This window comes from Pseudomyrmex gracilis, unplaced genomic scaffold, assembly GCF_002006095.1.
Source record: "Pseudomyrmex gracilis isolate BER0280 unplaced genomic scaffold, ASM200609v1 scaffold_3, whole genome shotgun sequence".
NCBI lineage: Eukaryota > Metazoa > Arthropoda > Insecta > Hymenoptera > Formicidae > Pseudomyrmex > Pseudomyrmex gracilis.
Window position 1 is genome coordinate 1,662,081 of NW_018020587.1, and position 24,915 is coordinate 1,686,995.

At 45.3% G+C, this 24,915-nt stretch overlaps 1 protein-coding gene across 6 annotated transcripts in view; it reads left to right on the plus strand.

The window, feature by feature from the left end:
- Positions 1-24,915, plus strand: part of LOC109855181 (polypyrimidine tract-binding protein 1) — a 353,785-nt gene that overhangs the window by 206,278 nt on the left and 122,592 nt on the right. For 4 of the 6 annotated variants that reach the window (XM_020429095.1, XM_020429104.1, XM_020429112.1 and 1 more), the window contains one exon: positions 4,873-4,926. The exons of the other annotated variants lie outside the window; for them this stretch is intronic. In XM_020429095.1, the coding sequence (XP_020284684.1) occupies positions 4,873-4,926 (54 nt within the window). The remainder of the gene's footprint in view (positions 1-4,872; positions 4,927-24,915) is intronic. 6 annotated transcript variants of the gene reach the window in all.

Sequence of the window (24,915 nt, forward strand, 5' to 3'; positions counted from 1 at the left end):
CCTTCTCGCTCCTCTTTTTTCGCCGATCCCTTTCCTCTTTCTTTCGTTCTCTCCGTCTTTTTCACGCCTTAATGCTTCGCAGATAACTCGCTACGTCTGATGTACTAACCGCGTACGTCGAATTACTCCTTTCATACCGTATCCTCGGTAAGATACCGTATTTCGTGACCTCGAGATCTCTCCCCTTCCACGTCTAACTTCTAATATAACATTATATATATATAATAATGTAATAATGTCGTCGGGATAGATCGGAAAATTATGTTTCCCTCTCCCGCCGATGGCAATCGCCTTACCGCCGCCGAGCCTGTTCCCCATCCGATCCAACTTCCACTCCCTCTCTCTTTCACTTCTAGCCATTTACTTGTCCATTGTGGTACCCCTTACACCTGTTCTGTGTGCCACGTGAATGGCCGCGCCGCATTGGTTTTTGCCTGAAACGAGAAGTCGGAAAATAGGAAATTTGATGACGCCCGCGCGTTGGAGGATTCGAAGCGAAGCAAAGACCAAGTCCAATCAGGACGCCTCGATACCAATTTCTGCTCTCCCGCTGATTCCGTCAGATCGGCTTTGTCGCGGAGTAAGAATCAGCGAATCGATCGAATGTGACGGGGAAGCACATTTATACGCGTATAAAAGAAGTAATCTATACAGTATCTAGTAAAATATATCTGTATATAATTAACATCTAATTAATTCAGTCGTTTACTTTTTTTAATCTTCAACTCTCGTTCGAACAAGAAATAAAAAACCATCAAAATTATACGAAACTATTTCTGTGCGCCGAAGCACAGTTTTAGGATCTTTCGAGAAACGCGGCGCTTGAATCGCGCTTGTCAAACGAGCGACGAGCGCGTACATATCCAAAACAAGTTTGCATCGAGTCTCGACGTCTTTCTCGAACGACTCGTGACGCCAATTTGCGCTTTTGCAAGAGAGAGAGAGAGAGAGGGGGGAGTCGTTACGCGGCATTGTTCGCGCATTGTTGCCGAGGCATGCGCCGACATTCTTCCCGTTGGCGTGTCCATTGTCGACGAGCGGGTCCCGGGCGAGCTCGTGGGCGGAAGGGCGGAGAAGTCGAAGGCTTCTTTGTGAGAGAGTAGGCGGAAGGGTGCACCCTGCGTCAGACCTTCCACGGCTGATCCGGCCGTTCCGTCCGCGTCTGCCGACATCAATTAGTATCGCAAGGCGTCCCTAACTGTGTGTACACACTCGCTGCGAGCGGACATACTCGAAACACACATTAACCCCCTTTCGCATACGGGGTGCATCCCCGGAGCGGATATGCCGCGAAATTTCTCGCAATTTCCTTCCTGCAAAATTATATCGCGCGGAAATTCAATTATATCGGTCGTCACAACTTTACAAATTGTCAACAAAAAACGCAAAAACAAAACAACAATCTGTTTTTAACGAGCGCTTGAAAAAAAAAAAAAAACATTAAAATTCCGTTAGAGTAAAATTACTTACTTGAAAAATTACTGAGTTAATGGTTCTTCCGATGGAATTTAGTCCGTCTAGAATTTACGAGAGAGAACAAGATTGCGTTCGCGCCTCGCTCGCTCGGCTCAATTAACCGAAACGTCTTAATTTTGTTTTTTCTTTTTTCAACTTGCGCAGTAACATATCTCAGATGCATCTTCTTCGAGCTCGGTCAACACTGCGCTCGTTTCGATTGCCGGAAGATTACAGCGCGCGCGTAACATTTTACGCGGCGCGACTCCCGCAAGAAGTCTCGCGGGCGCATCCTAGTACGTGTACGTACTACTGTAATAATGCGCGAACAATACAATACGCCAACACGTGTGCGTACATCGACGTAAGCTGTGTACGCGGTATATATATACTTTACACGCGGATACAAGCAAACGAGCTTAATCTCACAAAGGCGCGCTCGCGCGCAATGACGTGCAGATTGCTCACGCACGTCCACGCTCGGGTGCGCAAATACGCGTAAACACCCCGACATCAGGCGCTTCCGCCGTTAATTTCATCGACGCGTCGTCTCCCTCGCGTGTTCTCCCTTACTCCGGATTTTGGGAGGGGCGTCATTATCATCCATTTGTTAATACAACAAGATAAATCGCTCGGTTCCCTTCGACGTCAACCTGACAAGTTTTCTTCCCAAAAAAACCCCGGGACAGCGTCATTCCGGTCGTATCCGTCCGCACGGGAATAACCTGCGCGCGTCCGGAAGGTTTGTATATCGAGTTTCGCGCGTCCGGAGGTTGGCGCTCAAACAAACCGTACACGACGCTCGGACAAAAAAGTGTCGTTATGGCTGGAATCCGATACGACGCTGGTTTCGCTCCTTAACGAGCGATAAATGAAATTCTCGCGAGACAAAATGGACAGTTTCGCGAAAAAAAAAAAACGCGTGCGAGGGAGGACACGTGATACCTAGAACTTCCGTTTCTTTTTTCTCTTCCTGTGCGCAGTTGTGTAAAGAAAAATCAATCTTTCGCGATAACGCGTTTCGGTGAATCAGCGCGCGGTCGGTTAATCAATCACTCGTTAATTTCGTCATTCCAATGCTTTTTTACGAGCTCTCTTGCCTTTGAACAGGATCGTGGTTTAATATAGCTCCAGAAAAAAGATATATTCTAGCAATAATATGTATAGGACGGGGTTTTCGGCGAAGGATCGTACTGTGTGTCTCTTTGATCTCTCTTCTGAGTAGTACCAGTTTGCACGGAGTGTCTCGCGCTGTGTCGTCACACGTCAACGTCAGGGTGATTAATCGAGATTAGCGCTAACGAACGCCGACGTCACCCGATGTGTGTTGCTCGCGCGCGGCTCGTTAAAGGAAAGGCGGGTTTATCGATCCGCGATATCGTTCGATAGCGCGTCGCCGACGCGTTTGCACGCAATGCGTATATGCGATTAAAAATTTCTTTAGCGAGAAACCTACTTTCGCGTGTTTTGCGCGCGCGCACAAATCCAGGAATAGAAAATTACAAAACACAGAAATATAGCCATTTATTTGCGAGTTGTTTTTCTCATTTTTACCGATCGGACAGAGCAAATATCGCTAATGATTAGAAGTCGTAAATATCGAATCGCGATGTGGCATTAGAATCGTATTAAAATCGTATTAATGTTTTAAAAATACGCTCGGACAATATTTGCGTTTGTATTTCTACGAGTTTGTCCTTGGCAACAATAACAGCGGACACCCTTGACTTTCAGTCGTTTTTCCACTAATGTCGCGAGGTTTCGCAACATCAAGAACGAACAGAAAATAAAGTAAAACCGCTTGATTTGTGATCTTTGACCTTTTTTTCTTTTTTTTTTTTTTTATACGGAATACTCGGGAAACGAGCGTGTACACACATACGCGTATTGCGGTTGATAGCGCGTACACCTTATCGATTCCGCGTTAAAAAACACGCAGGAGGAGGAAAAGCAGCCAATCGTCACAGTTGCATGTCGAGTGCGGTGAAACGCTATCGATCCTACGTCGGCATTTATGCAAACATGTGTGCCCGAGCTTCGACCGTTCGAGATTTCTTTCTGTCCGCGCGCCGTTCCTCCTTATCGGCGCGTTCTCTTATCGCGCTTACCCCATCTGCGCGCGCGGTTTTCGTCTCGCTTTTTTTTTTTTTTTTTACGACGTTGAGGAGAGCGAGTTTTACTGGTTCTCGAAATTTCTGGTGCGCGAATTTTCAGCTTCGCTCGTAAACTCGTTTAACACTTGGGTGCGTATCTGTTGGCGTTACGCGATAATTTTATGATTTACACAAAAATAGAGCAAAAAGTATCGCATACAATATTATAAATGTATAATATGCAAATTTTAATTAAAAATGCAAAATTTTTACTTTTTTTTCTAACGGAGTTTATAATCATGGTTTTTGTTTTCTTTTTACACGCAAACCGGATTCGAATCGCAACGTTATTTGCCGGGAGATTTTTACCGATACCGGTAATGACTGCGTAAAAATCGACGGTGAAAGAAAATTGTCTCGAACAACATTACGACGGGACATACGTGAGAGAGTTTTGCGTCGCGCATAGTGACGGGAAATTAGACTGTCCGTCACGAAGCGACTCGGGCAAACTGTACACACGGCACACGTGTGATTTGGTCGATAGGTTGGCTTGTCGACGTGTTAATCTGGCTATTAGACGGTGCGACCGAGATATCTCGCGAACTTGTGTGTCTGTGTGTATGTGTGTATGTGCGCGCGCCAGATGGCACGATCGAGATAGCCCGAGCTGTGCGCATCCCCGTCTATATTTGCGCGCCACGAGTTTGCGCTTTTAATCCGTGAAATAAACTCTCGCGGAAGTGGCGCAAAAGTAGAGTTGCATTTTCGCGCGATTCGAGATTTACGAACGATTCACGCTTACGCGAACTTTAAGCATCGGTTCCCCGTTCTTATTGCTTTTTAAATGTAGGACATATCTCAAAGCGAACTACCTACTCGCGACACATCTGACAAATCCAGTATTTCGCTATTATTGTTTGACAAAAAAAAGAATAAAAGAGAAGAGCTTCAGATCGTCAAACGGAAATGAGGTTTTGCAGATCTGTGTCGCGTGATGTGTCGCTTTGTTTCTGCGATATCTTGCACGCACGGGATTCAACTAACATACACATACAATAGAACGTAGTGAATGATTGAGCTGTGAACTTGAAACTGCAATTAATCAAATTTAACAGGAATGTAATTGTCAGCGACAAGTCGCGCGCGTGTTTCTCGCTTTCGCAAAATCGCGCGTGAAACTCTTGCCGTTGCGAGAGAGCTTCGGAAATTAGCGCGAAGGTAAAGAAAAGCTCCGCGCGTCAAATAGTTTTTTAAGTAATCGAAGCGCAAAGTTCACCTCGCAACAATACTTACCCGTATTTGTTTCTTCTTTCTGTTCCAGGTGAGTGTCCAGGAATTCCAGTACGCGCGTGGGACGGGCGCGTCCCTGACGATGGTAAGCCCCCATAAAGCGGTGTAACGCCGTCGTTTTATCACGCGCACGTTTTATCCGCGACACACGCGTCGCCGCTGCGAGAAAAGCCGTTTCTCGGCGACGGCGTGTAGTGTTATAGCTCGTCGTCGCGTAGGATACGAGCGAGGATGAGAATATCCCTAATATTCTCGCCAGTCACACATTCGTCTTAATTAACGTCGCGATACATCTCGACTTCCGTCGCGCCGGCATTCGGTTTGCTTCGAATAATTCGCGCGACATAAAAATTACGCGCCAAGTATTTAGCTTGTGTTTTCCTTTTCGCATTACGCGGTGTGAAGACGGGTAAAACGCGTATCTTTCCGAAGAAAAATCGAAGTTAGAAATTAATTATTATACGCGCGGCTATACAATGAGAGATGTGCGATTTATTGAATTTGATTATTGAATAAATTTGTTAAATTGGTTTTTAGATAGAAAGAGGGAATATTATATAATAAATATTAATTATCTGTGTCACGTTTCTCTGCGCGCGTCTCTCTCGCGCGCTACTTTTATTTCATAGCCTCGCAATTATCTTGTAATTTACGGAATTGATTATCGCGAAATATTGTTCCGGTATTGTGCAATATACATCGCGTTAATTTAGTAAATTTGACGTGGATTCGGGCGTGCGGCTCTTTAGCGCATTAAATATATATATATATATATATATATATATATTATTACACATACACACACACACACACATATGTATAAATTGCAATTCTCTGTCGGGACGTTATAATCACACGCGAATCAATCATTTTAACGTGGGTAATAAATATTGGCGTCGATGTTTTACGTAGCGAAAATGACGGGTTAGTCATTGCTGATATTTTCCATCGCTCGTATTAAGCTCGTCTAATGCGCGTTAACATGCGCGCCGTCCGCATATGTGAGTGTCCCGCGCGTTCGTTCATTCGCTAATGTTATGATGCCTTTATTGAACACGCGTTATACATGTATTTCCACGAACGCCGCTGCGCGTTAACGCGATGAATCACACACGCTCACCGTTTTCTCTCACAATTTTCGTAAAACGCGCGAAGGTTCACCACCGCGCTTGATCAAACACAATGGCTTAATTAATTAAACTTTTACGGGTGGGGTGAGCGCCGTGCAAATGACAGCGCGCGCGCGCGCGGATTCGTTTAGTGTCTCTGCGAGACCGCGAAAAAAAATCGTGGAATAAAAATGAAACGGGAATTGCGCCTCGTTGTTCTGTGCGTTTTCAAGCGCGCGAGAAGCGCAGTTTCGGTTATTGCGAATCTCCGCGGGGGCGCTTCAGCCTTTACATCCGTCGCTCGGATGCGTGGGAAGAGATAAGCTTTTCTCTTAACATCCGTTAATATTTCGCCCAAGTATCTTCTCGGATGTGATTTAAGTTGAAAACTCGCGCGCGCGCGGTTTTCGTCGCTCAGAAAATCGTAGAGAGAGAAAGAGACGTCGCGGCGGCTAATGAAACAAGTCGTCGAGTGTATTTGCGGGAATGAATAATGACGCGCGTAATCGTCGAACATCGCGAACTGTTAAAAAGGAAGAAAAATCGACTCTCGCGCGTGTGTGTTCGATCGTTTACCTTTTTGCCGTCACTTTGGCCCGCCGTCGTCCTTAGCGAGGAGACGTCTCGTGGGCGACAGTGACGAATGTGTTTGTATATCGTCAGCCCGGTCGTCGGGGATGTCACACGAGAAACACGTAAGAGAAGAGCGGTGTCGGGGGGTTCTGAAACGACGCGTGTGGGAAACGTCGGGCGTGTGTGACGCACACGTCAAACAAAGTCCGGCGAGAATCCCACGTGTTAATGTCGAGAGAGGGAGGACGGGATTAGATTTTTCTGGGTGTGCGAATTCTCTCGCGACATTTTGCCGTACGATTAGGGAATATATTTTTGTATTTACAGAAAAGAGAGACATCGCGTCGGGCGTTTAATCGCGCGGTAAACTATGTGTACAATGTATCGCCGACCATTTTTCATTTCCCTCGGTAATGTTCATGCACGTTCGAGAACAAACAAATCGAGAAAGAAATGAAACAGGCCGCTTTTATTTTGCGACAGAATTTATTATTAAAACCGCGTACCTATATCGATTACATCGCGTATCGCGCGTACGAGTGTAAAAAAAAAAAATAATAAAAAGTTTTGACCGCTCGATTCTCTAGGGGGGTGTATATATTTTTTCGTTTTATTCGAGCGTTTATTCGTCGACTCGTTGTCTCGCGCGAATGCAGATTCGCGATTCGAACGAACGGTTAATTAAATTCAAAAAACAGGAAAGAAATGAGCGAAGATACACGCGGCTCTCCGTTTGTTGGCTTCCCACATTCGATTGTACACAAATGCCGGTATGACGGCGCTCGAGAGATACCTACCGACGTCGCGATATTAAAATTTTTACAAGAGTAAAAAACGCAACGGGGAACTACCTGCAAAACGCGCGAAGTCGTGACGCATCGCACCTTATCTTTGTGCGCGGGCTCTTTTAACAGACGAGCAACGCTTCCAGCTATCGTTAGAGCGCAACACCCGCCGCCGGGCGGAACGGGCTTGTGACCATTAGCATTTATTTCCTCATTCCGCGGATCCGGCGCTCTCTCCTCATCTCATTATCGCAGAAGTTTCTTCGTGTTTGAACTGTCGCGAATGATTTTTCGAGCGCGACCTTTATTTTCTCCGCGAAGGGATTTTTTTTTCTTCGTCGACGCTATTCGTCGCGGCACAGTTCTTTCTTCGAATGCTAAATTCTGATCTTATTAAGAAATTCGTTTCTCCGTTTCTACGCGCTAGACTTCGGCACGGCCGATGATACAGTGTTTCGGAGACGCGTGTTACAAAAACGTATAGAAATTAACGGCCGGAAATTATTCTGGAATGTAATGGACGATTATAATCGGTGGCGCGAATTATTGATAATATGAGCGAAAATCGGATATAATCTGAAAATTACTGTTTCCAGTTGACAGGCGACGCGCAGAGAGCTCGCACAATATCCCGATGAAATATTCACGCGCCGTAAGCTCCGCGGTCGAAATTTATATCTCCGTGTTCGCGCGTGCCGCCGCCGCCGCCGCGGGTGTAACGTCGGCTTCTCTCACATCTTCGGACGATTTCCTGGGCGAGAGCGCCTCTTATATTCGCGCAAAGTGTTGCCTCAGCGAAGCTTCTTTCTTCTTCTCACTCGAGGCTTTTTCGCCTTTGTGTTCGCGAGCTCTCCCGCGTTGTTCCCCGTCGAGGACATCAAAGCGGCGCGCTTGGAGCCCCGGCGGTTTCTCGCCCTCGCGAGATTTCTCCCGGCCGGCGAATTTTCGCGAAAGCCGCCGCGTTTCGGTCGAGTCGCGTCCGGGAATCCCTCGCCTTGACACTTACCCCACCCTCATCCTAAACAACTCGCTATTTCCAGCGAACGAGCGGCTTTAGACGACCAACCAAAACGCATCGTCGTGAATGCATCGTGTTACTTCGTCGGCACGCGCGCGATTACGAATCGTAAAATGGGCTTTGTTTTTATTATTTTATCACAACTTGTTTATGAGATATCGGAATAGATTCTCTCGCGGACGTTTCGAGACGGATCTGGCGAGTTCCCCGGAATCTTTCGGGGGTTTCTCCTCCATAACCAACTTATTTTCGCGCTGAGATCACGCGCGTAAGTTTGTCGCCTCGGAATATCGCAGATGCGTTACGTATCGCGCCGTATGATGGATTACTTTCACTTGCGCGCCCAGCTGCAGCAGCTGCCATTGAGCGGCTTGAGTCGCGAGAATACGTTACTACCCCGCAAAAATAGATTCCGTGCGCGATTCACCGCACGGAAATATCATTCGTTCGTCGATATCGGATGCGCATTGGAAACACCGGAAGCGGAGAGGGAGGGAGGTGGGAGATCGAGAACGTTCTTAGAGATACTATCATGCGTCACGTAGGAAAGTACTTTCCGGTAGCGTCGGAAATATTGACGATTAGTCATGGAAAATATCGTGTTGTGTATCTCTTGAGCTAAAACAACTGCTTTTTCTCAAATAATTATTTTGGAATTTAAAAAGAGAGTCTTTTAATAATAATAAAAAAAAAACGAACGTCAAAATCGTGTGACCGGGTTGCGAATAACATTTCGGAGAAAGAGGAAGTTCTCAAAAGAGTTTCTCGATCAACTCGTTCTTACAAAGGGAAGCTCATCCGGGAATTTAACGAGAGATTTAACCTTAAAACCGGCTCTCTCTCGCAGTGACATTTCTAGCGGCGGCACCTCTCGCGCGCGCGCGCGTGTGTGTGTGCGTGCGTGTGTGTGTGCACGTGTCAGCCTGAATCTCCTTCGTTTCTCACCCGGTGGAGGGTGACTCGATCTTTCGAGCGGCACGACTCAATTACCATCTCTGTGACGCGTGAAAATAGCTCTCGCGTTCCGCTTTTCCCTCCCCGATCTTCGTCCGCTCCGCTTTTCCGCGCGAAGCCACGAGAGGCACGTCCCATCACACTCTCGTTGCATTCGCTTGAGCGTCGATTCGCTCGCATTTTTCACCGTATCGAGGATGGGGAGAGAAATCAAAGTTCTCTCTCTCTCTCTCCCCTCCCTCCGCTCGTCATCTCCCACGCGCTTCGATCCGGTTTTTTTCTTTCTTTTGTAGAGCGCGAAATTAACAATTCGCGATTTTACGGCTGTCGTGCGGCGCCGCCTTTGTATCGAAAACTCGAGCTTTGGCGTTAGTTAAATTAATTGTTTTCTCTTTTGTAACATTTATTAGCAAACGCGGTTTGTGATTTATCGTCGTCCATCGCTTCTGCAGATCATTTGACACAGCCGTGTTTGCGCAAATGCGGCTTTACTGTTGTCCCTATCTTTGTAATGCAAATTAACAGCGTTATTAATTATTACTCATTTTATATATTAATGATAGAATACAACTAGAGTGGTCGATCAGATTAATTGCGATTGAGCTGTCGCGAATTATATTTCGCGAATTATTTTTTAAATCATTTTTTGATTTGGATTTTTATGCTTTATTTCTAACATTTTTAATGTTTATCATATGGTTTGTAAGACAATACTAGCTGTCATCGCGGTGACAGGTTGCGTTCACTGACATTACGCGTGAAAATAAAAACGATAATAGCGTGCGCGTAGCGTGCGCCTGTGTTGTGCTAATTTATAAATTATATCACGCAAAAAGAATATTACACGAAGTACCTATTGGGCAACCTCTTGCGAAACGCGCTGCACTTTTGTTCTTATTGTTCGCGAAATATTCGTCGTCGATGGGGTTGGACTCTCTCTCTCCGTTTTTGGAGAAAGTTAATGCGTCGGACTAGGAGGATGCGAAGAACCTGCGTGGCGGAAAGACACGAGTCACGCACATCCGGTCGCTACGTCGAGTCTCGAAGTTTGGGGGCGCGCGAATCCGGGATTTGCGGGTTCGAACCGCGCGCGGTATTTGCGCGCCGCCGATCGAGACAGATAAAGTGAATTTCTCGGGGAGATGGCGAGAAGCGCACGGGAGGAAAAGAGAGAGAGAGAGAGAGAGAGAGAGAGAGAGAGAGAGAGAGAGAGAGAGAAAGAGAGGAAAAGGGATGAGGGAGGGCCGGGCGCCGATCGAGGCTCGAACACGTAACCGCCGTGTTATCTATTAGCTCTCCGCGTGATAAACGATTCGCTTCCTTCCACGCGAACTTCGCACGTAAATCGCCTGGAAAAGGATAAGCCCCCGCGCATGGAGCACGACCGGGCGCACTCTCGCACACTTTGACCCCGCTCCCGTCGATTTTCCGATCTGCTTTTTATTTTTTTAAGCGCAATACTTTTTCTCAACTCCCTTTTGATCCCGATTCGTTCTTTTTCTCGTTCGTTTGAAGTTTAATTGATAAACACATAATTATCTTCATGCGCATGAATTCATATCAGCTTCTAAAACCTTAGTGGATAAAAAAATTAGTTTTAATCATTTTTCGGTACACATGCGATTTTGATTCCGGAAGGGTAATAGTCGCTTTCGAAAGAAAGAGCGACGATAACGTTGCGATGCGCTTTTTGGTCTCGTCAAGTAAATCGACCGGCCGGCCAAAGGAACGAGTTTCAAAAGAGAGAACTGCCGGACGATAAATATATCCCGTTTATAGGCGTCCGGAGGAGTTTGGCGAGTCGTCAGAAACTCGAGACCTCCCGAACTCTCTCGCACAGCGAAAGGTCTCGTGAAATAGAGCTCCGAGCTCGTCCCGAAGGATACGTCCTGGTCGTCGCTGTCTTCGTCGAGAGCGAGAGAAAGAGCAGTATCGTGACACGGGCAAAAGTGGGAGGAGCTTGCGGCACGACTAGGGTTTGTTAACATCCCTAAAAGGGTCGCTCGCGGTCTTTGCAGATCCTTCGTAATTTTCCGATATTGCGAAGTGCGTCTCGTGCCATTTTGTCGTTCGCCGTCTTCAGAAACAAGTTGCTCGAGATATTTGACAAGTTAAATGTGTTTAGCAACCAAAAAGCGTCGCGATCGGCGAACTCGTGAATTGAGGAATTGAGATATATTTAATTAATAAGTTGCGTATACACACGTACAAAATATCTCGAGTTTATTCTTTTTTCTCTCACGACGCAAACTGCGTTTTGTTTTTTTGTTTTTTGTTTTTTATTATAAAAGAGTCTGTTTTTCTCGCGTATCCCGTAAAGCGCGGAGCTCGTTAATAGAAACTTCTAAGCGTCTCGTATAAAATTTATTTTTGCGGACGATTGGTAAAGCGGCTTTCGTCAGAGCTCAGCGCGCGAGCTTCGTTTATTGCGATAAATCTTTTATCGCGCAAACAGTATTTGAAATCCTCATTTACGCTCGGGTAGAAGCGGAAAACATCAATTATTAAAGTTCAAGCTTAACGCACTAGTAGGATGTATATAATATATGTACAGAAGAAAAGAGATAGATAGAAAAAGGAGAAGAAGAAAAATAATTAAATCAACACACGATGAAGATAAAAAATAATATCGTACGATCCGCGTTTGCCGCAAAACAATAAATTTGTTTAGAGAAGGTGGAGTGATTTTTCGTTTCGGCGAAAATGATCTCAAAATCCCGCGCGGAGTAATTCTCTTCAATTATCTTTCCAATCACCAAACTTCGCTTAAAAAAGCATCGTCACGAAGTTCCACGCGCAGAAGATTGGAGAGGATCGCGGATCAGATTCGAGGGTTCGGGTTCTTCGTTTAGACAGGGGTTCGAATCAACAAAAGGGTCACCGGACGCTTCTCTCTCAAGATCTCCTGGATGCTTTGCTTACACGTCGGAACTCTTCCCTCTTCCCTTTCCCTTCCCCATCGCGGGAGGTATTTATCATCCGAGGAAGATAAAAGTTATTTTGCACCGAGTAACTTCGTCTCTTCTCCCCTTTCGTCGTGCTCCGTTTTGCCATTGTCCGCCTCCCCGAGCACTTTAACTCTGCCTCAGAAAGCGATCACACAAACCTTTACTCCCTTCAAAATCAACCCTCCCGAATCGGCGTTCTCTTTGCGAGATATTATATATACTCGTTCTTTTTGTCTGGCAAACAAGAGAACATGACGCAACGCTTGAAACATTCATGTTTAAGGATTGTCTCCCAAAACGAGAAAAAAAAAAAATGGTAGAGAAAATGCGACGATCTTTTTCGCAGCGAAGATCTGGTCGAAAATTTTATTTAAATATTCAACGCGCTCCTCGGATGTACAATATACATTTCTTATCGGGGTTAAAGTCTGTTTAAATTTACATTACGATGAGAAACGATTTGAAGAATTACAAATTCATCGAGAAAGAGAGAAAGAGAGATGTATATATATATGTATATATATATATATATATACACGCGTATGTACTTTGGAATTTCAATCGTTTTGATTCGTGAGCCGTGTAGCTCACGCGCTCGACCGTCGTCGTGAAGGGTCTGTGCTTCGGCGCGTCCCAACCTGGTTTCCTCTCTTCGTTCCGCCTCGATTCCTCTGGCATTCATTCTCGTCAGAGGCATGTGTGTGTGTGTGTGTGCGCGCGCCCCAAAAAGATAACCGTATATACCCTCCAGTTTCTGGGTAACTATGTATAGACGCGAACACACAGCGTTTGTATCACGCAGCTCCGTCAGATAAGAATACAATGACAGGAGAGACAGAAGCAGCACCCGGAGATTTAAGAGAGAGAGAGAGAGAGAGAGTATATTTGAACAGAGAAACACTGGATATACAGAACCGATGAAAGATCGACAAGCAATCGGATTGGTGCAAGATAAACCGATAAGAAATCGAAACCGAAAAGGAGAGACTTCTCTTTGTCGGCGAAAATTGATTTTAATCACAGCGCAACGGAGAGGTCGAATCGGGTGGAATTGTTTTTCATCGTTCGAGATTGGAACAAAGAATTGACGCGCGAGAGAGTGATCGTAAAACAGCTGAGATCGGGGAAAGAAGCTTTCGCGATGGCAACCGCGAACGTGTCTCCACTCTCCGAGAGAAGAGATAGAAAGGTCGCGAAGTGGCTCCTTCGCGCTTTCACGCCGGTGTGACGTAGTTTGCGAAACGTAAAAATAGACGCTTTTAAAACGGCACCGAAGGCAGGGCACGTCGCTCGTCGGCTTGCGCTCGCCCGTTAATTGCGTCAGTACCAGCTGCGAAACTGCGGCGGGAGAAACTACGTTGTCGCGCGACGACGACGACGACGACGACGTTCACAGACGCTCAACGGGTCGTTACGTCTCCGCGCGCTCTGCATTCGGAGACACATCACATCGGGATTTCATTCGAACGCTCGCCGCGCGATCCTCCGTCGAGAAATTGTTGCGGCTGGTTACGATCTTACACACATTGTGTTTTAATAAAACAACTTTTTTCTATTTGATAAGAGAAAAGTTAGTTTGACAAAAAAGTTGTAGCAATATTCGACGACGGTATTGTTCGAATATATTAGATATTTTCAAAATGCGCACATTTGTCGTCGAACCGCGCGTTACATTGTCGCGGAGTCGTTTTTTTTTGATCGACTTAGCACGTAGCGAGTGGATACCAGAGAGCGATCGATTTACCCTCGGCGGGTTGCCACTTCTATTTATCCGATCCGGTTTGAAGGATCAGTTCGGGTTTATTCGTCTTCCCGATCCTATTACAGCTACCAGTTAGTCATTCTCGTTTCTCTCTCTCTCTCTTCAATCCCCGTGACGTACGTAAGTTTCGCGTTCGTGCAGTATTTTACAAATCGCTCGTAAATCTCTTTCCGAACGGGCGGTTCCGCGGACACACTTGTTGCCGTGTGCGCATAATGGACGCGAATTTAACGTGAGATTTTTTTTCCCACCCGCGATATTAAGCGCGACATGACGAGAAGTAAGTACATAAAGTTTCCGAAACAACTTCACGCGCTTGTTTTTCTTTATCGCAACCGAGTGACGTTTGTCGGTGTTGAGACCCGTCTACAACGCGAGATTTAGAAAACTTGCTTGTTTTCTTGATTTTACATCGTTGCTGCCGCTACATCGTCTTCATTGTGGACAGACACGGTCGGTGGAAACTACTGCTCGCGCGTCCTAACTACTTTACTTGTCTACTGTCAATCCTATTGTAGACGGATCTTTAGGCTTCACTTCAAGCACGTCGTTTGCTTGCATTAATTAAGAAAACTTCCGCTCTTTTGTTTGCGCGACGTTTGCGCAATAATTTTCCGCAAAGCTCCGCACGCCACAATTTTAATTAGTCGTCGGTGCGGAAAAGTGGAGGAAGAATTTTCATCGTCATGTCCCAGAGAGATCCCTTTTCAAACATTTTACGACGTTATTTCAAACTTTTCGCGCGCAAACAAACAATTGACAAACATGCGAGTTGTTATCTCGACAATCTGTGCGTGTGCGTTCTTGTTTTGCATATACGTTCCTAGGATTTATTGCCATATCGCCGCCAGGCGGTTTTCGACCTTCCTCAGGTGACGTAAATCTTTAATCGGAATTAATTTCGATGTGACGGGAAAATGGTGTGTTACGATAAAACGGCGATATGTAATGTGTTACACGTAGGCGCATAAATTGCTATGGTAATGTGCTGTCTGAAAGAACGGCGATCGTTCGACGGTGTGCGGATTATACGGGGACAGATTATCCGTTGCAGATAATGTACGTCAGAGAGAAAACTCGGCGTTTCTTTTGCGCGGAGAAAATTCAAATGGCCGAAGGGGAAGTGGAATATTATTGTTATTGTTATTTTATTGTTATTATTATTATAAGAATTAAAATAATCACAAGGAGATTATGAGCGAGGGGAGCAACAGAGCGTGGCAAAACGACGGTACACGTCCCGCGCAATAATCCCGGCCATTTCCGCGCCGCGTTACGTTAGATTAATTAAATCCCCGCGATTAATCGGTGCCTCCGTTCGGTTGTATACCATTCGGATACGTATATAATAAAATTTACCGGCGCGATAAATTGCCCGCCGCGCCCGTTGTTTCGCGCGTAATTGTGCGCGCGTAATACGCACGCGGTCCCGCTCCGATCGCGCTGTCGGGGCTGGTGAATTTATCGCGCTAAGGAAACTCATCCGGAATGCGCGATCATTCGCGAGATAAACACGGCCCGAGGGAGATCCATCGGGAATTCATCTTCTCGTGTCGTGATTTTTCGTCCTGAACGCGCATCATGGACGTTCTTCTTCTCGGACGTGTGCATGCAAAATCGGAATTTACTCGTGGCGATCCGCCTGATCCTGATTTAGACCGCAATACGTAGTACGGAAGGACGAGGGGAGGAAGGAGGGAGAGGACGAGGGGAAATATTAATGCCCTCATTAGCCGTGCTTCATATTCATGGCATGAAAATTCGTCGTTAATTATGTAACGAGCCGCTCGTTCGCAAAATCGAACAAAACGGACGGGTCGTCCAGTCGATTATCATAAACGGTAATCGACTATATCCGGTTCGCGATGAATCGGATATATCGGATAAATCTAGGTACCGACGTTCTCGTCGCGCGCCAATATCTTCGGTGAAGATATTCCGTTTGAACCGCCGCTTCGTTTTCGAAGCTGACGAATCGAATAGCAGCGCGCACCTCGTTACGGCGATATTTAATTGTCTTTACGAGTTCTAATTCTCTTCTGTTTCTCTCCGCTTTCTTCTTCGCGTCGAAGTAAAGATGATCCAAGGGCTGTCGTATAATAAATCATCTCTCGAAATCTCCCGCCATTATCTGCGGTAAAATGCGTGAAAAGTTCTCGGCGGGTTGTTCGTGAAAAGGAGACCGTCGTATTTTAACGCGGCTCGCAATTAAGCGCGGGCGCGGTCCCAACAATTTTAACGAAACGCGGATTTTCGTCAGCCGCGCGGTGAGCCCTCTCTCTCTGAAGAGAAAGAGAGAGAGAGAGCGAGCGAGAAAGAGAGAAAAAAAAACAACGGTCGGTTCTGCACTTCGCGCCAGATTTGTTGTTTCTTTTCTCCCCATCATCCCCCGCCTTTCTGCCGTTTTGTTTTCTTTTTTTGTTTCTTCATCCATTCACATTAATCACTCCGGCGAGAGAGAAGGGCGCGACTGCCTCTTCCTATATCTCGCGCTTTCCCTCTCTTTCTACCTCGTTTTGTTTCCCGGCCTGCGCCGTGTTGCAACTGCTACCTTAATGGGTTTCTCCAGCTTGAAGCAGTGGATTATGGGGCAAACCTATCACAACAGCCGCGATAAACTTCGATAAGGTCGACTTAAATTAGGAGAAGAAACTCTTGCTTTTCTTACTCTTCGGTGCTCTTCGTCATTCTCGCTTTTTCCTCGGGTTTTTTTTTTTTTTTTTTGCATTAAACGCGATCGAGGAAAGAGAGATATTTATGATCTCGGAGGTGTGTGTGTGTTGTATCGTTTTCCGTACATGTGCATTTACGAATGATAAAAAATAACAAAACTAATAATCTTATCGCGACATTGGCGAAAAAGTTTGAGTTTCACGGAAGATACTTTACTTTTACGCCGAAATTCACGCGATTTTCCCGGAAAATTACCGTGTTCTTCGAGCTCGAACGTCGCTGGTTTCACGGCAACCAGAAATACATCTCGGTCGAAACGGGATATCGATATAGGCGGCGCCGCGACATACAACCCCGAGCCTGCTGACGAACTGTTTCGTCAATAGCACTCTGACATGTGCCCGACGACGAGAACGTTTCGGTCCGGAACGCGTTAAACGCATGATCAAAACAACCGCGCGCGCTCAATTGGGAATGAGGTTAACATTTATATTGCGGCCGTCCTCCGATTAACACCGTTGAACGTTTTCAATTGCCCGACTCTGTGGAAATTCCGGGCTAACACGTTGTCACAAACCGCGCGCGCGCGCATAATTTCCGGATTTAGAGAATTTATTTCCCAGCTCTGTGTGTGTGTGTGCGCGCGCGCGCGATTTCTTGCTGTCAAATTTCCACGGGTGTATATTTTGTTGCCACATCAGACAAATTTCTTACGGCGGTTAAATATTTTTTTTTTTTTTTTTAACGCGGATCGCGTGATTATATTTCTGACGTGCGAACACGTCTCGAGTGCGAGATAATCGCGCGCCTCTGCAATCAATCGACGTACTTGTATTTTCATCCCAACCTCCTTCATCCCTTTTTCTTGCAACCCTCTACCAGAGATCTCGCGAGTAATTGCACTCCGGGGATTCGCGCGATAGCCGGCGAAAAATTTAAATCGCACTACTTCCAACCCTACCATTCTGTCTTAAATTGCAACAGCCGCCGCCGCCGCCGCCGCCGCCGCCGGTCTCTTCAAGTCTTTCATCCATCTTGCTGTCATCCCGAAATTTATCCGCACCACCGATGTGCAACCGCGCGGTTTACTGAGTCTATCGGAGAACGGACCGAGAATGGCGGGCGGTCCGAGGAGAGGAGAGATTATATATTCCGTGAAAATTGAGCACGATATGCGCGCGTGCGTGTCCAAGGATAGCGCGTGAAGTTACGGCGAGGAAGAAACAGTCTCGAATTTTTCGCGCGCGTCCTCAATTTTGTTTCTCACAAGAAAGGAGGACTCCGCTCTGCCGTGGATTTTGTCGGAAAATATTTTCACCGTCGATAACATAATCGTGAATTGAAATTATTATTTACAACAACAATCGCATCGCTTTTATTAACGAGCCCGTTATTTATTAATGTATTTTGTAAAAAAAAAAAAAAAGGCGCGTTTTGATACGATCGTGAAATGTAGCATCCGGCGGTGATATCTCGGTGTAGGAGACTCATGAGTGCATTTCTGTGTAAAGTGAAATGTTCAATAAAACGAAATGTCGTGTCGGATGTCGTTTCCGTGATGCACTGGATATTGCGTATCAAACTTGACGTTGTTTTCAATGAAGCGGAAACTGCGTTTTCAAGTTGTCGCGGCGAACTTTAAAACGGCCGCCGTCGGTTTTGTCATGCGAGCGATGAAAGACTACCGCGGAGCCGATGTTAAGCCGAAAAAACGACGATAGTCGGTCGACATTTCGAAAGTCGTCAGAAAACAAATTTGTTCTTTTAAAACAATCCTTGGCGTTTTAATATTTATCTGCAACATTTGTTTTATCGCGCAACGATGTATTTGTTTGTTTGTTTGTTTTTTTTTAAACTTTTTCGTTCTTTACGTAATACGTTTCACGGTGTAATTGCCTGAGGTATTACGTGTATCGTTCTTTAAGGATTTATATTTTTCCCGGTTAGCGACCCGTACAAACGATCAAGTGGACGTGCAAGAAACGATTCAATTAACGGCGGAATTAGCGTGGAATTACCGACGAAAGGGATATACGAGCGCGGAGATAGAGGGAAACGCGGAAGGAAGAAAGTAAGCACGGCGCGGGGAGGATTTCGGTGGACGAGAAACAAACGTCGTGCAAGTTTCACGAGTCGACGCGCACAGGTGCCGCGCTCGAAAAACTTGCCAAATAAATCCTGTCGTGCGGCGGTCGTGTATGTAACCGCCGGGAATAAAAAAAAAAAAAAAAACAAAAACACTACGAATAGAGAAACATAAAGAAAGAAGCTGAAGGTGGAAACGCCGCTTCTTCTTTTCGTTATTAACGCGTCCCTTACTTCCGACGAGATCGATCGTCGCGTTTGATTTTCTTCGCCGCGATTCGCTTCTCGACAATTTAAAATCCGGTAATTGAAAAAAAAAAAAAAAAAAACGAGAGCAGTTGCACGGAAGCGTTTATTAAAAAAAGAAAAAACATTACAAAGCTCTTTATTCGAAGTTCAATTGCTCGAAATGTTTCGGTAGCCGAAAGATTAGCTCGGTTAATAATTCACGAGGGTGGATTTTCAATATCGGCTTCGATTCGTTGCAGAAATTCCCGGCGTTCGGCGTGGAGGAGCGACGTCATTCTGCTAGTGCCAAATTGCATCGTCAATATTTAATGATCAGTCGGGGGGAAGTGGGGGGGAAATCGATACCTACTTCGCGATGAAACTGAGTCGCTTATCGACTCTACGTACCCGCTATCGAAATAACAGCTTTCATAACGCATGACGCCGGCAAAATAAGAAGATACCGAGCTAAGAATAAGCTGGATTCTCTTCATTGCCTCTTGCCTGCTGCCTCCCTTCCTTCGCGCGCGTGAATGTCTCGTGGAACAACCGCGTGCTCGCGATATCCACAAAGTGGATATCCCGTGTAGTCGATTTCCGTAGTACACTTCGCAAGAGAGTTATCGACGCTCGGGTGGTTTTATTAATTGATACATCTATTAGCGGCTTTATTCAGGCATATTCCGGCTCCAGTGAATCAAATTAATTAATAATCAATTATTGTGAAAATTATTAGTCGGCTCATCGGTCCGTAATGTTCTCGTGTATCGCCCGCGTTCTTTGAGCGCGCGCGCGGGAAATAGACATTTTTGTTTGCGTCATTTTTACGCGCCGCAAATTTTGCCGCGTTAAATAACTAATCGCGATAACACGCGACAAAAGCCGCTAATTATCACGCCAACTGACTCGCCAATTGTGTTGTTACCGTATCGAGTCAAATTTTATCCGCGACAATAAAAATTTTGAAAATATGTTTGTGCATATACAGTACGGGGGAATTTTTGCGGATCAACAGAGTCAGAGTGTTTTCAAGTATCGAGTGTTTGTCTTTTGCGAGTCGGATAATCGATGGTCAGCGTTGTGTTTTCGACGCAGTCGATTTACGAGAGACACGAGTTCTTCCCCGGACTTGATCGATTTGCGGTAAACACAGCCGATTAAAAGTCCCGAACCACCACCGGATTATAAACTCGCGGCGCGCGCGAATCCAGCTTCTCCGCCTCGGAGAAAGGATCGTGCAATTTTTTTTAATCCGCCACGTTTGTCTGAAGAAATTGCGTTAACTCCTCCCTTGGGTATTTTCCCGAAACAACCCGCAGAAAGAGTAATACGGTTCTCGCCGCGGTTTCTCTGGATACTCGTCGAGACGCTCGCGTTGCGATAATTTGAGTTTTTTTGACCAATATATTTTTTGCGATCTTCGGATAAATATTTACCACTAGTGTGTTGTGGTTAGAGTCGTTTATTACCGCGCGTTTGTTTTTTTTTTGATCGCAAAGAGAATCTTTTGTCGGGCGGCTAATTTATGTGTCGACTTCGTTAAAAATTGACGGCTTTCAAACTCAGCTGACAAAAGAAAACGTGCATTGATACGGGAATATTTTTTTTCAGTCCGTTCTTTTGAAACACATGAGAGGTACGACTGTTTTTCAAAGATGCCGCGAGAAGACTGCGCACAAAGGCGTGTAAAATAATAACGACGACACGCGGGACTGAGAATATTTGAATTCGTCACGAAAACGAAAGATGTGTTACTGTAACCTGTGCGGTAGTAACGAGACCATATTGATCTTGGAAAAACTGGGTTAACCAGCGGCGCGAATAAAGATCATGCGGTTCGGCGATTTCTTGCACATGATATTTCCGTCGCGCGATATTACCGTCGCGTCCTAATAAAAAGAAGACACCGACGCACGCCGGAGAGTCTCTCCGCGTGTGTGACTTGACTCCGATTTTAAATTACCCCCGCGTGCGCGTTCCGATCTTCAGCGTTCTTGAAATATTTAAATAAATTTTTACGCGAGAGTTCAAGTGCGCGATATGACGAGTGAAAAAAAAAAAAAAAACGGAACGGAAAAAGAAAAAAATTGCAGATAAAATTTTTTATTATTGCGGGGAATATTTTCAGTTTGTTATTGATGTAATTTTTGAGAGGTACATTACAGGCGCGTCGACATTTTGTCACTCCGAAGGAACGCGCAAAAAACGATGCATGTTTGATGCGGTTAAAAGCAGATCTCTCACGAGATCGACTTTCCGCGCGAATGACCCGCGACCTTCCGCATCCGCGGCCGAGGCGCGCGCGGTCGGTTGCAATCGCGTGCAATATTAATTCGAGTGCTCTCAGATAGGGTGAAAATTCGATATGTAGCCGCCTCCGCTACTACTCTAAGCAACCCCGCTCGCAGCCGTCAGTGGCTCTCCACAGCCGACGACGACACCTCGCTCGGTTTGCCGCATATACGCGGTGTCGTGAAAGAGAACAAATATGTTTTGTCTTGTATTGTAATTGTACCAATGATGTTGATTTTTAAGAAAAAAAAGTGTTTTATTCTCGACGGCAGATGTTTCGATTACACAATTTTGCTATTGTGTATTTCAATCATCAAACAACAAGGTCTCGCGATGTTCGCGGCTTTAAAACTTGATATCATGTTTTTTTTTATTTGTTTTTTTTATTTTTCAATACAAACATACTCTATTGTTTTCTTTTGGTGTAACAATCATGTTTATACTGACACGTAGCTGTGAAATTTGCCGCTCAACGACACCTTGTATACACACAGGAGCCTTCTGGCAACGCCACGACGGCGCGGCATTACTCGTCGTACTTCGAATGTATTGCTTAGAGGGAATATTCAATAGTCTGGTCAGGTAAATATTGGATGAGCCCGCTCGACGGGACAGGGGTAGGACGCGTCGGCGTTTTGCCCCCTTGAATGTGTATATACATCTGGAGATGTCTCTCACGCGCGCCGGACTCCGACGCAGCTTCTCGTTCCACATACGTATGTATTTTTTCGCGGATAGACACGACAAAATTCTGCGACGACACACGAGAAGATCGCTTCTCTTGTCTCTCTCTCTCTTTCTCTCTCTCGCTATGGAAACGAGTTGGAAAGTACATATGTTTGCAATTTTATGTTTGAGAAACACGAGAACGTTTGCAGGCGGAAGAGCGTCGAGAAAACATAGCATGTGTCTGTGTGTGTGTGTGTGTGTGTGTGTGTAAATGTCAGACAAATACGGTCACAATTCGATACGATAAAACGATTCGCGAGGATTTTGTTTTTTTTTAACGTAGTCTCTCAAGAAGAATTTTATGCAAACAACTGTGTAGCGATAAAAAAATTATTTAAATAAAAATGAGCGAAAGAAAGAGAGAGAGAGAGAGAGAGAGAGAGAGAGATGAGAAGTCGACCGACGGTGAAGTTTGTTTACCGAACGTGGCTGAAGCCGACTGTTCCATGCTAATGCCGCGCTCCATTTCACGCGAACGACCTATAACCTTCCACATGATTGGGAGATTAAGAGAACGCGGAGGAGAGTCGGTGAGATTTTCCTGTCGGCTAAACTAAACCACCGCCACAACGAGAGAGAGAAAGAGATAGAGACGCGAAGATTTATCGGTATAACGAGAAAGAGAACGCCGATCCACGCCGTGTTTTCCTTCCACTTTCCACTTGACGTATTCGCCGGGGGAAAAATCGCGCCGAAGTTGAATAATTATAAATTCGCGAAAGCAAAGAAGAAAAGCAAAATTGCTAATAGTCGAAGTAGAAAAAGATATCGTCAGAATTTTAATCGGATTTTATAATACGTACACAAATTGCAAGTTGTTTCGATTTATTAAAAAAAATTTTTTTATTTTTTTTTTTTTTTTTTTTTTTTTTTGTACGACATTTTGACAGAATCCCTGTTTGCGCATAAAAATGTCACGTTATGAGATTATCTCTGCATATCTGCCGTTACATCGTTATCCTCGATTCGAGGTTGCGTCCTCTCACGTCCTCTTTCATGAATTATGCAGCGTTTTCATTAATTTTTCGAATATGCAAACAGATCCTCAATACGTTGAATCTTTTCTGAGTGTCAACGCAATTTCCGGACAAAGGTAGCAGCAGCGATCTCTTGTTTTTTTTTCCGTTGTATTTCGTACAACGAGAGCGCCGAAAAGCGATTGAGGATCAGAGCGCTTTTTCGCGCTCGCACATTTAAATTAATCATGAACGAGAGAATCGCTCTAGCTTTCTCTCTTTCTCTCTTTCGCCGAGACCCCGAGGCGATTCCAACCCCGTCACGAGAAAAACGCACGCGCAAGAGAGAGGATCGGGGCGAGGAACACCACGCGGGTCAGAGGATCGCGAGTATATACAACACGAGTGGATGGATGGCGAGTGTTCGGGTGGATAGGGGTCGTCCGCATAAATATGGAAATTTCGTAAATCAAGTTAGTTGGGGCAAAGTGTCGTCGAGTTTTTTACGTAGATAGAAAGAGAGAGAGAGAGAGAGATAGAGCAACGTTATTTCTCAATTTTCTACCGTACCATTTTTTTTCTTTCTTCTCTTTTTTTTTCGTAGGTTCTCTCTCGCTCTCTCGCGTTGTTGCGCAGCTCCGGCGATTTGGCGGGCAATTAACCGCTCCGGTTTATACGCCGCGCGGCGATTGTGTGCCTTTCCTTTTCAGACGAGCTAATTAATTTATAAAAGTCTGCTCGTCCGCGCGCCGCGCCGCGTTATTGTTTCTCGAAATACATATATATATATAAACGCGCGCGAGTTTTGCGAAATTGTTGACATAGCGGAAAATAAATTAGTTGAATTATTTCGTTATGAACATTAAATGCCGTTATGAACATTAATTGTAAGCGGTATTCGAGAGCGTCGCGGCCGCGAAATTGGGCGATCTAATTTCGCGCATTTCGTTTTTATCTGTCTGGATTTTTCGCATGTACACACCATGTACACACATAGTCGATTATTAAAGGACTTGCGTGCGGGAGGTGTTTAACTGTAGAAATAAAATATATTTTATTTAATTTTTGTCACTTGTCGCTCCGCGATTATTCAACGCGCGCTCGAGCGACGTATTTCTATTCGCAGTTATGTTTTCCCGCGACCGCGTCAAAACGCGCAACGGAAAAGCGGCGCGATATACGTACGTGTATATACGCGCGCGGTCCCGGTTAATTTCGAAAGTGGATGGGTAGGTAGGTATTGGGTTAATCCGCGACCGGGCCGAGCTCGCAACACAGAACTCGCCGGGTTTAACCTCCGGGACTACATTTGCCGATTTAAGCCGCTGCTTAAATATTAGTTCAAGCGCGGTGGCGGCGGCGCCCGGTGGCCGCGGCTGCGGCTTCCGACATTCCGCGGATAATCGCGGTGCCTTCACTGCCGTTTCCAAATGACCACCGCGCACCGTGTGCCGCGTGTGAGTGTGCTATAAAAACAGTAGCGGCGTTTCACACCGGATTAAAAGATTCTCGGGGAAACCATCGGAAGTTCGAAATGAACACACACTGTTTTAGCGCGAGAGCGCAAAAACAAAAAAAAAAAACGACTAGAATTGAAACAAGCGTATTTATTTATCCGAAGATGCCATTTAGCGAAGAAACATCTTTCGAAAACGAAATTAAAAAGTGTGTTTTTTTTTCTTTCGTCGGAAAAACCGTCGTCCAATGGACGCGAAATTATTTATTCGATTGGAGAGACAGAGTTTTGCGGTTTTAAAGAATTTGTTTTTTTCGAAGCTTTTTATATTTCGAATTGTTTTATTATAGAGAGTGTTTTTTTGGCCTCGTGCCAGTTTCGGCAAAATATGTTCGATTAAATTTCGGACTTCTATCACTAGCTTTGCACGCGCTACCGGATTTTTCCGCAAAAAAAAAAAAAAAAAAAAAAAAAAAAAAAAAAAAAAAAAATACAAGTAGCCTTTA